Source organism: Oryctolagus cuniculus, chromosome 7 (genome assembly GCF_964237555.1).
Source record: "Oryctolagus cuniculus chromosome 7, mOryCun1.1, whole genome shotgun sequence".
Taxonomy (NCBI): domain Eukaryota; kingdom Metazoa; phylum Chordata; class Mammalia; order Lagomorpha; family Leporidae; genus Oryctolagus; species Oryctolagus cuniculus.
Window position 1 is genome coordinate 46,778,296 of NC_091438.1, and position 12,263 is coordinate 46,790,558.

The window sequence follows — 12,263 nt, forward strand, 5'->3', positions numbered from 1 at the left end:
TAGCTCGGCGGCGAACTCCGAAGGCTCATTTACGTGTGATTTGCATGATACTGTACTTATCGAAGTACGCAGTGTGTCAGCAGTTCTCCTGAGAGGCCACCCACGCCCAATGCCCACTCTGCCACTGATCCTGCAGATTTTATTTCCTTCCCTCTCGGCTTCCTTAGTCTCGCAGGACCTTCTCGCTTAGACCCGCCTCCCAGAGGCTGGCTCCGCCTCCCACCCGTAAGCCCCTCCCTCCGCCCGCTCCTCTCTCCCTAGCTTCCAAATAGCACTTCCACGCCCCCTTTTCTATTTCTGAACAGGCATGTCTCGGGCAGCTCACTGGAGTCCTTAGATTACTATGAAGCCGTAGGGTCCTGAGCAGGACCGCAAATCCCAGGAAGAAGGGCTTGGACTCGGGAGAAGACTCTTACGTCAAGACCTGCTTGGGAATTTCTTTTTTTTTTTTGGGGGGGGGGGGGTCTTGGTTGTGCGGAGGGAGGACGAGGAGGTGTGTGGCACGGTCTAACTTGAGGCCGCGTGAAGGCCCCCTCAGGCGGCGCCGCGGGCAGCCCCGCAGCCGGGGCCTGGTGCAGCCGCCGCGGCCGCTGTCAGGGAAGCGCAGGCGGCCAATGGAACCCGGGAGCGGCCGCTGCTGCTGAGGCGGCGGTGTCGGCAGTCCGACCCCGACCGCCCGCACCCCCTCCGCGGGGGTCCCCCGGAGGTGAGTGACCCCTCCCCCATGAGTCACCTTTGCCCTGTTGGGAGGGTCCCTCTCCAACCACGTCCCGCACAGCCTCCCTCAGCCTGGGTTCGATCACAAAACTGCCCTCCTGGTGGCAACTGCACCCCGAGTTCCTTCTCCACCCTTGCCCTCGGGCCTGGGGTCCTCCTCTGTTTTTTGGCTTCCTCTTGAGTTTAGCTCCTCCCTCTGCCTCGGGGATTCCCCCCTCCCTCGCTCTTACCCCTGTTGCCTTCATCCCAAATTATTTCATTTTAACTCAGGAATCTTTTCCACATTAGACGTCTCCCATAACGTCCATCCTTGACTGTCGCTCCTTGGCTGTGCTGTGCCCCAAACCTTCCCGTAGACTCCGCCTTTACCCCTTTTCGTGTTTGGCCTCTCATCTCTGAGGCCCGTGCAAGCTCACGGCTGGATTCCCGTTTCCCTGAGATAAGGATTGGATCCCTGTCTTCCTCTGCTTCTGATTCCATTACCTCACCGCCACCCCCACCCCCCAGCTCCTGGCTTCCTCTGTCTGGAGGGATCGCAGGCCTTCATCCCTTGGGGGCTCCGCTTCCCCCTCCTCGCCCCCAACCCCCTGGAAGTTGGTCCTTTTAGGAGAGAGGAGATCTGACAGTGCTCGCTCCCATTCAGGATTTCCAACTTTGACACTTCCCTCGAGTTGCAAGGATTTTACCGATCCTGTGACACTTGGTTGTTTTCCCTGTGGTTCTTTTTTGGGGTTTCGGTCACATCGTCTCCACACAGCACTTATTTCAGGATCAGCTAAACCTTGAGCTAAGAAAATGCGTTGGTAGGAAGGGGAGTGTCAGCTGTCTCGGGCTTTTCTGGACAGGAGGGTGTTTCTAGAAGTCGGAGGAAGTTGTGAAGAAGGCCCTATCAGATTACTCAGGGGCAGCGACTGGGAGGGATGAACAGGCCCGCATGGAAACTGAATGAGGTCGGGGGAAATTTAGTTGGGCTTATTGACTTTGGGGCTCACAGAGAAGAGTGTCTTTTTGATCCAAGAGGAATCAATTTACTGTCTGTGGTTTGCTGGCATAGTTTTGGTTGATTTCATAAGAGCTCAGGCCCATGGTGGGTTTGGGAGGTAACTGGGGAAAGGAGCATGAGACAATGGAAAGAGCTCGTTCGTTCAGCATCGGACTTGGCTCCGGCATGTGACTGCCTCAGCAGACCTCTGGAGGGGTCTTGTTAGGAAAATGGCCCACTCGGAAGGCATCAGTGCAGTTTATAGGCTAATAGCAGGACGTGGGTTGGGGGTAAAATTAGACTTGATTGAATTGTTTACAAAACATTCCGGTTCCTGGACCAATAGGTCTTTATTCTTAGTGATGGAGTTGTCCTAGGAGTTTTTCTTCACCTTGACCTTTCTGTTGGATCTGTGTGGTTTGAGCTGTGGGTCTGTCACTTTGCGAGGCAAGGTGGAGCCCTGCCTCCTCCATCTGCCTTGCTCATTTTCCTGGGTGGTCAAGTTGCTGACCACCCCTGCTGTTCCTCCCATGCCTGATCCATGACCAGATTGAGTGGAAAGTGGGTTTGTGGGAAAGTCCTATAAGGAAGATGGCTGCAGAGGGAATCTGGAGTGAGCTGCAACTTGGGAAACCAGTTGCTGCCTTGTATACCACGTCTCTTTCTTCGGAAGTTCCATTCGTTCTCTACCTGCAGGCCTGTTTGGAAGTAGTTATGCCATCCTGTCCTGCTAGTCCTCTGTCTCCCTCATCATTAGTCAGAATGCAGTTTCATAATCTCCCTTTTTAGGAGAAGCTCGCTCCTTGTAAGCACCCCCAACCAGAAATCATATTTCTCCTAGTTTCCCTGGGTCCCACACTGCATGAGAACATGTTTGCTGAACACCAAGCAAAGCAGCAGACTGATTTGGGGTAGAAGTTTGGGAGGAACCTTTCAGTAATTGGCATGGGACAAGAGAGGGCCTAGTCCAGGTATATTTGGGATTTGCAGCAGGGAGGAACAGCGCAGAGAGAGGTGAACATACAGGTTCCTTTCTTTGCTATCTGTCTGTCTCTTCAGGGGCTCCCAGAGCTGGCTTGGGCTGTCAGGCTGGAATCTGCTTATACCAGCTTTATGGCCCTATGCATAGAGTCCTCAGCTTGATTCAATATTGACTTAACTACCATGAGACCACTGTTCTCCCTGCCCGCCCCCTGGTAGCTTGGGAATGCCCTCTCCCCTGATGCCAACTCTCTCTTGGGCCTTGTGATATGTGAGCCAGCCTGACTGCTCGGCCCTGAGCTTCTGCAAGTACTCAGGAATGACCTTTACTATTGAGGTCAAAGGGAAGGGATAGATTGAGACCTCCTTAAAGAAAAGTTTGGGAGGCTGGCATTGTTACTTAAGGCCTTAACACCAGCATCCCATATCAGAGTGCCAGTTCAAGTCCCAGCTACTACTTGCAATCCAGCTCCTTGCTACTGCAGCTGGGAGGCAGCAGCAGATGATGGTCCAAGTATCTGAGCCCCTGCCACTCATGTGAGAGACCAGGATGGAGTTCCTGGTCTGGCTCCAGCCTGGCCCAGAACTGGCTGTTGCAGCCATCTGGGAAATGAACGAGCAGGTGGAAGATCTTTCTCTCCCTCTTTTTCTTTCACTCTCTCCCTCTCTGTCTCTCTCTCAAGAAAAAGAAAATTGAGTTAGACCTTAAAAAATGAGGACCTCAGCAGCAGAAGCAGTACCTGGGGGTGATATGCAGTCCGTTATGAGAAGCGTCCCCTGTTTAAAAATTGCTATTCAGGGAGCGCTCTTAGCTTACTGGTTGAAATGCCCACATCCCACATAGAAGTACTTGAGTCCCACACCTGGCCCAACTCCAGATTCCTGCTAATTTGGACCCTTGGAAGAAGTGAAAAGATAGCTCAAGTGATTGGATTCTTACACCCACATGGGAGACCTGGATTGAGTTCCCGATTCCTGGCTTTGGCCCCAGCCCAACCCCTCCCATTGTGGGATTTGGGGAGGGAAGGAGGGAGCTTGCACACATTCTCTCTGACTCTCTACCTCTCAAATAAAAAATTAATATTATTAAATAAGTACACAATACTTAAAAATAATTTCAATGCTACTGAAAAAGTTTATGATGAAAACCAATAGTCCCTTCCTATTCCTTCCTATTCATACTCCCTCAGAGTTAACCTCTTGTGTTCTGAGATCATTGAAGAAATTAACTCTGAGGAAATAGCTTTAGATAAAATGTCTGTGCCTCTATTAATTTTTTAAAGATTATATTGTTATTTGAAAAGCAGAGAGGGAGAAAGAGAAAGATGTATCTTTTTTTAAAGGTTTATTTTATTTATTTGAAAGAGTTACAGAGAGAGGTAGAGACATAGAGAGAGGTCTTCCATCTGCTGGTTCACTCCCCAATTGGCCACAACAGCTGGAGCTGTACCGATCTGAAGCCAGGAGCCAGGAGCTTCTTCTGAGTCTCCCACATGGTTGCAGGGGCCCAAGGACTTGGGCCATCTTCCACTGCTTTCCCAGGCCATAGCAGAGAGCTGGATTGGAAGAGGAGCATCCAGGACTCAAACCGGCGCCCATAAGGGATGCCTGCACTTCAGGCTAGGGCCCTAATCCCTGTTTCGCTCCGCAAATGCCCACAAGTCCGTACTGGGTCAGGCTGAAGCTAAGAGCTAGGGGCTCTATCCTGGTCTCCCACGTGGTGTCAGGGGCCAAGTGTTTGGACCATCATCTTTTGCCTTCCTTGGTGCACTCGCAGGAAGCTGGGTTGGAATCAGAGTAGCTAGCACCCAAACCAGCACTCAGGTACAGGATGCCCACATCACAAGTGGCAGCGTAACCCCCTGTGCCACACCACCCTTCTCTTTCTTGAATTATTATTTGTTACAAAAGAGGATGTATAGCTTTAAGGGATTTATACCTCTTATTTATGTAGTTATACCATTTTTAATTTTTCTGCTTGTTATCTGTGTAACTTTAAATAATGTATTTGAACCTCTCTTTTCCATTAACTTTAGACAGTCTCCTCTAAATACTCCCTTATAGAATGACGATTTTGGCCCCCTCCCCTTTTTTTCCTCACCTCTCATGATCTGTCTCAAAGGGTTCGTTAAAAGGAGGAGAAAATTGAACTTGTCTGCCTGCTTGGAGGCAGAACGCTTTATCAGATGATATCTTAAAGGCCATTCTGTGAGAATACAGGAACATGTAAAAACATCAAGATTGCGGGCCGGCGCCGTGGCTCAATAGGCTAATCCTCCACCTTGCGGCGCCGGCACACCGGGTTCTAGTCCTGGTCAGGGCGCCGGATTCTGTCCCGGTTGCCCCTCTTCCAGGCCAGCTCTCTGCTATGGCCAGGGAGTGCAGTGGAGGATGGCCCAGGTGCTTGGGCCCTGCACCCCATGGGAGACCAGGAAAAGCACCTGGATCCTGGCTCCTGCCATCGGATCAGCGCGGTGCGCCGGCTGCAGCGGCGGCCATTGGAGGGTGAACCAACGGCAAAGGAAGACCTTTCTCTCTGTCTCTCTCTCTCACTGTCCACTCTGCCTGTCAAAAAAAAAAAAAAATCAAGATTGCCCTGAACCAATCATATTCATTTGGCCATGGAAAATGATTTGAAGAAGGGAATGGTGACTAACTGGGTGAGGGGATTGATTTGGGATCCTTTACCATCTTGTCCTAGGAGAGATCAGCCTAGGAAGTCTTTAAATGGACATCGATGGAAAGTTGTTCACCGAGAACCTTTGGGTGCTGAGACGTGGGAAGCCAGGCTAAGTGGTAGCATCCCCTCCCTGCAGATTGCTCTTCAGACAAGCACCTAACTGCTCAGTCACACAGAATACTGTGTGTGTGTGTGTGTGTGCCCGCCCTCTCTGAACTTCCCAGCCATTGCTCTGCCCCACCCCAACCTGTTACAACCTCAGACACTCAGGCTCATTCCCCACTTCACCCAGATCCTGGTCAACACTCCCTCTATTCTCAGTCCCCTTTTCCTAGGAGCCAGCTGCTAGGCTGGGGCAGGGGAGGCCTCTTCCATTTCCCTCCCAGTCTATCTAGAAGCAGAGTTTGGGATCCCAGTGTGGAGCCGGAGTTGTCTGAATGTCCTGGAGGGCCATAGGAATCATTTGATAGTAAAGGCTTGGAATTTCTTCTCTCACCTTTTTCTTAGTCTCTGACTTACCTGGGAAAGGGTGGTCAGTACAGAACGTTTGCCTTCTCTTTGGCTCTCTAGTTCTTTGACTTTATTTAGAACCCTGGCTATCAAAGGTCTATTTTCTTTGCATTTGAAAATGAATTGATGTGGAGGACCATTCTGGGATTAAGTTTTGGAGAATCCCTTTCCTGTATCTTACTGTCTAAATTGCTAAAACAGTCTAGCCTATGCTTCCCACATCTCCTTCTTCTCCCCATTGCTTGCTTTGGATGGAGGAAGTCCCTGAGCGACAGGAGCGGGGCCCAGGTTCAGTTTGTTGGTTTCTAGTGGCAGATCTACTTATTTTTATTCTTATTTTATTTGGAAAGGGTGCCTGGTTTTCCTGCAACTCTAGACATCTGGTTTCCTGGGGAGTAAAGACTGCCAGATGAGGGAGTCTGTTTGTTGGGGAAGCCCTCTGAATACTGTGATATGGGATTCTTAGCTGAGCCTTGATAGTTTTCCTTCTTTTGCCTGTGGGATAAATGAGACGATGGTTTCCTCGCCTCCACTCCTGGTGTACCAGTAACAACCCCAGTTGTAATTCACTGGGGCAGGACTCTACTGAATTTCCTAGTCAGGTTCAAGATGTACGTGGGAGAATGTCCGCACTTCATTCTGTTTAAAAGCTTTGAGAAGTGGGCTTTTAGGAGCTTTTGGTGACTTGGAAATCTCTGGAGTACAGACAAAGGGAAGGATGTACCAAGTGTAGAGAGACTGAGAAAAAGAATTGCTCGTATTGGATTCTTGAGGCTGATGTGCAACCTAATCTAAAAGGTAGCGGTCCCAACTGAATTACAGTGACCCTCTGTTGAGAGCTCGCTATAAGGTATGGCAGGGAATGACTACAGTTTCTTCCTTATTCCTGGGCAAGCCATAGTTGTGAATCAAGACATATAGGCAACCATGCTGGCTTTACTGCTCAGGAGGCGCTGCCTAATTTTGGAAGAGCGCAATGGTGAAAGCGTTGCCACCTTCTTGCTGGTACCCAGCTCAGACTGGATCAGGGACATTAAATTCAGACATGAATTTCTTGCTTGACAGAGATGGAAGAAAGATAAACAAAAGTAGTCTTTTTCTTTTCTAAAAATGATCTCTGAGAACTGAAAGGTTTCCTTTCCGTCTTCCTGCAAAACTTTAGTTGTGACTGTAGGGAGGCAGGGAACTGGACCATATGATATGAGGCAAATGAAAGCAACCTTGACACTTACCATTTTATTTCAGAGATGCAGAAAGAGGCCCAGGAGGGTAGCAGTAGAAAACGGGCTTCCCAGAGTGACAAGAGAGACTGTGTATGTTGAGCCTCTTTCTTCCACTTACCCAAAATATATGTATCCAGGGTCACCAGGGCCAAAGGATGTCACTCATGTTTGGAAATTACCTGCATTCCAGTTCTTGAGTGTGTCCTAGACTCAACCTGTTTGCTTTTTTGGTGGAGACGCCTCTGAGTCTGTTGTTGGCTATAGCCGGATTCTAGAGTCAGGTTGGTCTCGTGGAATTTCTTCCTGTTTTTTGCTGATTCTCCCAGTCTGGATTTGGTAAGGCTCTGAAGTATCACTCTTAGAGGGCAGCGGCTTTTGTCAGCAGTGTTCTCATTGAGTCTCCTTCCAAGAGTGTCCCCAGAGAGGGGTTCTTAGTTGTGTAATTCCCACTCCTCCCTGTTCTTTAGAAGTTCTAGACCATGAATCTCAATCTGATTCCTTTTGCCTTCTCAGAGCCCCTCTAGTTGTGTGTGTGTGTGTGTGTGTGTGTGTGTGAGTGAGAGAGAGAGAGAGAGATAGTGGGGAAAGTAGTGTTAGGGTGAGAGCACTGTCATAAGTGTCCAGGAGATTCTCAAATGAAGGTAACACAAATTCACTTCCTGTATAAATATGTGTGTGCATGTTCACACAAGTGTACACAAACACTGTTTACTAGCCTTTCAGGTGATTACAAATTAACTAGCATTTATTGAGTACTGCTGTGTGCCGGGGATTCCACTAAATCCTTTCTCACAAGTGAAGTTATATATTCCACACAGCAGCAATGAGATGTAAGGTCCCTCTACCCCAAGTTTATAGTTGAGGAGACTGAAACCCAGAAGATAACGTGGCTTGCATAGGTTTGTACATCTCATAAAAGCAGAGTGAGGATTTTGAACCCAAGGCTATTTGCCTCGAAGTGCAGGGCTCTTTCCTCTGTACTTCATATGCTATCATGAAGTCAGAGAAGCAGAGAAGTGACACAGCTTCAGCAGGGTTGATGACAATTGTCTCAAAGCTGACTTCCTCTGAATGAAGCCCTTATGTCCTGGGAGCTTTGAGTCTAAAAGAGAAGGTAAAAAAGTATCTGTAACTAGAAAAATGCATCAAAACTTAATACTCTATAAAGGTGAGGTGTGTAGGACCTACGTGTGGAGTGTTATATGGATAAGGAAATAACAGTTTAAAGGGGAAAGAAAAGTTTATGGCAGGCATTTAAATGGAGGCACAGGAAGAACAAGGGGATAGAAAAATATTTGAATAGTTAGGGACAAAGGAATGAGACCCAGATTGCTCCCCCGTCTAGCTGAAGAATTTATAAATCTATATAAATATAACACACATAAAGTAACATTTGGCAAATACAGGCTAGGAACAGAGGCGACGCTGAGTAAGTGCAGAAGGAATGAAGAGTAATGCAGTGATCACAAGTGGAAGTAGTGAGGGAAAGCATCCTGGGAGGAGATTTTTCACCTGATTTTGAAAGGAGTCCAGGAAGACAAAAAGAGGAAGTGCCTGGGAAGGTTTCATGGCGAAGGGAAGACTTGAGGATGGCACCACTAACCAGTGTGTGTATGTATCTCCTTCTCCTTCCTTCCTCCTGTAGCTTGGAAGCTTGAAGTCTGGCTGTGGCCATGGGAGACACGGTAGTGGAGCCTGCCCCCCTGAAGCCGACTTCTGAGCCTACTCCTGGCCCGCCAGGAAGTAACGGGGGCTCCTTGCTAAGCGTCATCACGGAGGGGGTCGGGGAACTATCAGTGATTGACCCTGAGGTGGCCCAGAAGGCCTGCCAGGAGGTGCTGGAGAAAGTCAAGCTTTTGCATGGAGGCGTGGCCGTCTCTGGCAGAGGCACCCCGCTGGAGTTGGTCAATGGGGATGGTGTGGACAGTGAGATCCGTTGCCTAGATGATCCACCTGCTCAGATCAGGGAGGAGGAAGATGAGATGGGGGCCACTGTGGCCTCGGGCACAGCCAAAGGAGCAAGAAGGCGGCGGCAGAACAACTCAGCCAAACAGTCTTGGCTGCTGAGGCTGTTTGAGTCAAAACTGTTTGACATCTCCATGGCCATTTCATACCTGTATAACTCCAAGGAGCCTGGAGTGCAAGCCTACATCGGCAACCGGCTCTTCTGCTTTCGCAATGAGGATGTGGACTTCTATCTGCCCCAGTTGCTTAACATGTACATCCACATGGATGAGGACGTGGGTGATGCCATTAAGCCCTACATAGTCCACCGATGCCGGCAGAGCATTAACTTTTCCCTGCAGTGTGCCCTGTTGCTTGGGGCCTACTCTTCAGACATGCACATTTCCACTCAACGACACTCTCGTGGGACCAAGCTACGGAAGCTGATCCTCTCAGATGAGCTGAAGCCAGCTCACCGAAAGAGGGAGCTGCCCTCCTTGAGCCCAGCCCCTGACACAGGACTGTCTCCCTCCAAAAGGACTCACCAGCGCTCTAAGTCAGATGCCACCGCCAGCATAAGTCTCAGCAACAACCTGAAGCGAACAGCCAGCAATCCTAAAGTGGAGAATGAGGATGAGGTAAAAACCTGGGGAGGGCCAGAGAGGAAGGCGGCAAGGGCTGCATGGAGCCAGGATGTCATACATAGGGTTACTGTGTCCTTTCTGTACCTCCCTCTGTCTCATTTCACTGATAAAGGCACGGAATGTAAGAATGGAAAAACACCTGTAGAATCCACGTATTCCAACTGCGTCATTTTACGGAGGAAGGACTCAGAGACCCAAAGAGATAAAGTGACTTGCCGTGGGTCATATAGCCAATGGCAAGGCTGATACCCCTGTGTCCAAAGTTGTTTTTGTTAAACTGCACTGCCGTTCCATTAACCACTTACTGAGAACCTTGGCTTGAGACCTGGGATAGCTGCCAGATTCTCTCAGAGCAGCAGCCGTGGGGGAAGGAAAAGGGGCTATGGTCTCGTGTGTGCTGGGGGAACAAGACGTTAAATAGAATATCAGCTTCGTCCTCCTGGCCACTCCTCTTCATAATCCCTCTCCCCCACTCCCTGAAGATCCTGCCTTTTGCTTAAACAGGGTAAGAGGTATCTTCAGAACGCCCTCCTGCCTGCTTTGCCTTTGCGGGGAGATGTGCCTTGCTGGTAATCTTTCCAGTTCATGTGGGAGACACACAAAGGACAGAGAGAAGCCATCTTGGTGTATAGTGAAATCTAGTGCCTAGAGTAGATCAAGGACCTGAAAACTGGGAAGAAGAGAAAGCTACAACAGTGGTTGAGAATAGCCCATGTGGAACGCAGAGCGTGGGGGAGATGACCATATCACTAGGTTATACCCACCTTCCATTCCACATCTGGACAGACAGCAGGGAAAGCTGCCTAGTGGACAACCAAGTTCGGTGACCTGGTGTCCCATCCAGACAATAGTGCCCCAGTCCTTCCCTCTGACTCACCATTGGCCAGCCTCCCATCCTGGCTGCCAGCCCAGCCTACGAAAAAAAAAGGGAGGAAAAAAAGGAATTTGCACTGCTAGAGAATGTGTATAGCCATGGTGCTGGCATCTGCCTTTGTAGGGCACATAGCCCACCCACTGTTTTGATACAATGGTACATCTTTTAAGGAGAGAGAGATCAGAGTGACAAGGGGAGACTACAGAGCCTGCCCTCTCTGGAATCTTTGTACTTCATTCTGATAACTTAATAATGAGAAAGCTAAAGGCACCAACATGTTATTGAGCACTTATTATGTGCCAGGCATTGTACCAAGTACTTTACATTTAATCCTCACAACAAACATAAGAGACAGGTATTATTTTATCAGTGAGGAAAAGGAGGCTTAGAGAGGCCAGGTGATTTGCCCGTGGCTCTCAGCTAGTGGTGAGTTTGAGCCCAGGGCCCAGACCCACAGCCGGTGCTGGAAATCATTCCTGCCTGGGTGGTGCTGAGGCATCTGCTACCCTGGGTCCCCAGCCGGCAGAAGTCACTGGGGAAGAACAGCCCAGCCGTGGCCATCTAAGCTTCCACATCCGTCCTCTGGAAAAGCCCAAGCTTTTCTCAGAACTGGGACAGACCATTTTCATTTTCTTTTTGTTTTTTTTGTTTGTTTGTTTAAGATTTATTTATTTATTTGAAAGGCAGAGCCACAGAGAGGCAGAGAGAGAGAGAGAGGTCTTCCATCCGTTGGTTCACTCCCCAGATGGCCACAATGGCTGGAGCTGTGCCAATTCGAAGCCAGGGGCCCAAGGGCTTGGGTCATCTTCTGCTTCTTTCCCAGGCCATAGCAGAGAGCTGGATCAGAAGTGGAGCAGCTGGGTCTCAAACTGGCACCCATATGGGTTGCCAGCACTGTAGGCTACAGCTTTACCCACTAAGCCACAGTGCCGGCCCCCATTTTCTTTTTGAACTTGGCAGCAGAGCCCAGGGTCATGAAGGGAGGTTGTTGCAGAGGAAGAATGATCCAGATTCTGCTGGATCTGAGATAAGAAAGGTTTGAGAGCTACCTCATCTTGGGGCAAGCCTATAGCAGTATGAGTGTGCACAGCTAGAAGTGAATTCCTTGGTGCCTCTTATCAGGCTTGGCTTTTCCCTGTGCATTTTGTAGTCCTCATCCTAGGACCAGAAAAGCTGAGGCCTCGGGGCTTTTCTTACTCTGTATTGGTCCCTGGCCCCGTGCATCTGACTTCTGCTCCCACATGAGATTTTGGAGGACACTGTATTCTGTAAGTGCTCAAAGCCCTCTAGGGGAGGTTCTATCCAGCTGAACTCCTTATCTTGAGTCACTAGATCCTGGAAAGGAAGAAGATACCATGGCCTCAGGCATTCCTAGGTTATCTGATGCTCCCAAAATGAGATACCTGAACCCACTCTGGCTTCTCAGGAAACAGAGAGAGAAAGAGAGAAACATAAATACATATATGCACAGCACTAGATTTCTAAGCATTGGAGTCTGCAGCCCAAGGGTCTCTCACATCCCCTTTGGCGTTTTGAGGGTACATCTAGGAAAGCCTGTGTCCCAAATACCAAGACACTTGGTTTTCCTTCTTGTCCTCACTCACTTTCCCTTATCCTGCAGCCTTCATTCACTCGACAAATACTGATCTTGCACAATGTGCAAAGCCCTTTTGGAGAGGCAGTGGAGGAATGAAGACAAAATGCCGTC

General features: G+C 49.3%; 1 protein-coding gene across 7 annotated transcripts in view; it reads left to right on the forward strand.

The window, feature by feature from the left end:
- The first annotated feature begins 543 nt into the window (after window positions 1-543).
- Window positions 544-12,263, forward strand: part of PI4KB (phosphatidylinositol 4-kinase beta) — a 32,034-nt gene continuing 20,314 nt past the window's right edge. For 2 of the 7 annotated variants that reach the window (XM_008264038.4, XM_008264040.4), the window contains exons 1-2: window positions 561-706; window positions 8,739-9,675. In XM_008264038.4, coding sequence (XP_008262260.2) covers window positions 8,767-9,675 — 909 coding nt within the window. In that variant the 5' untranslated portion in view covers window positions 561-706; window positions 8,739-8,766. 7 annotated transcript variants of the gene reach the window in all.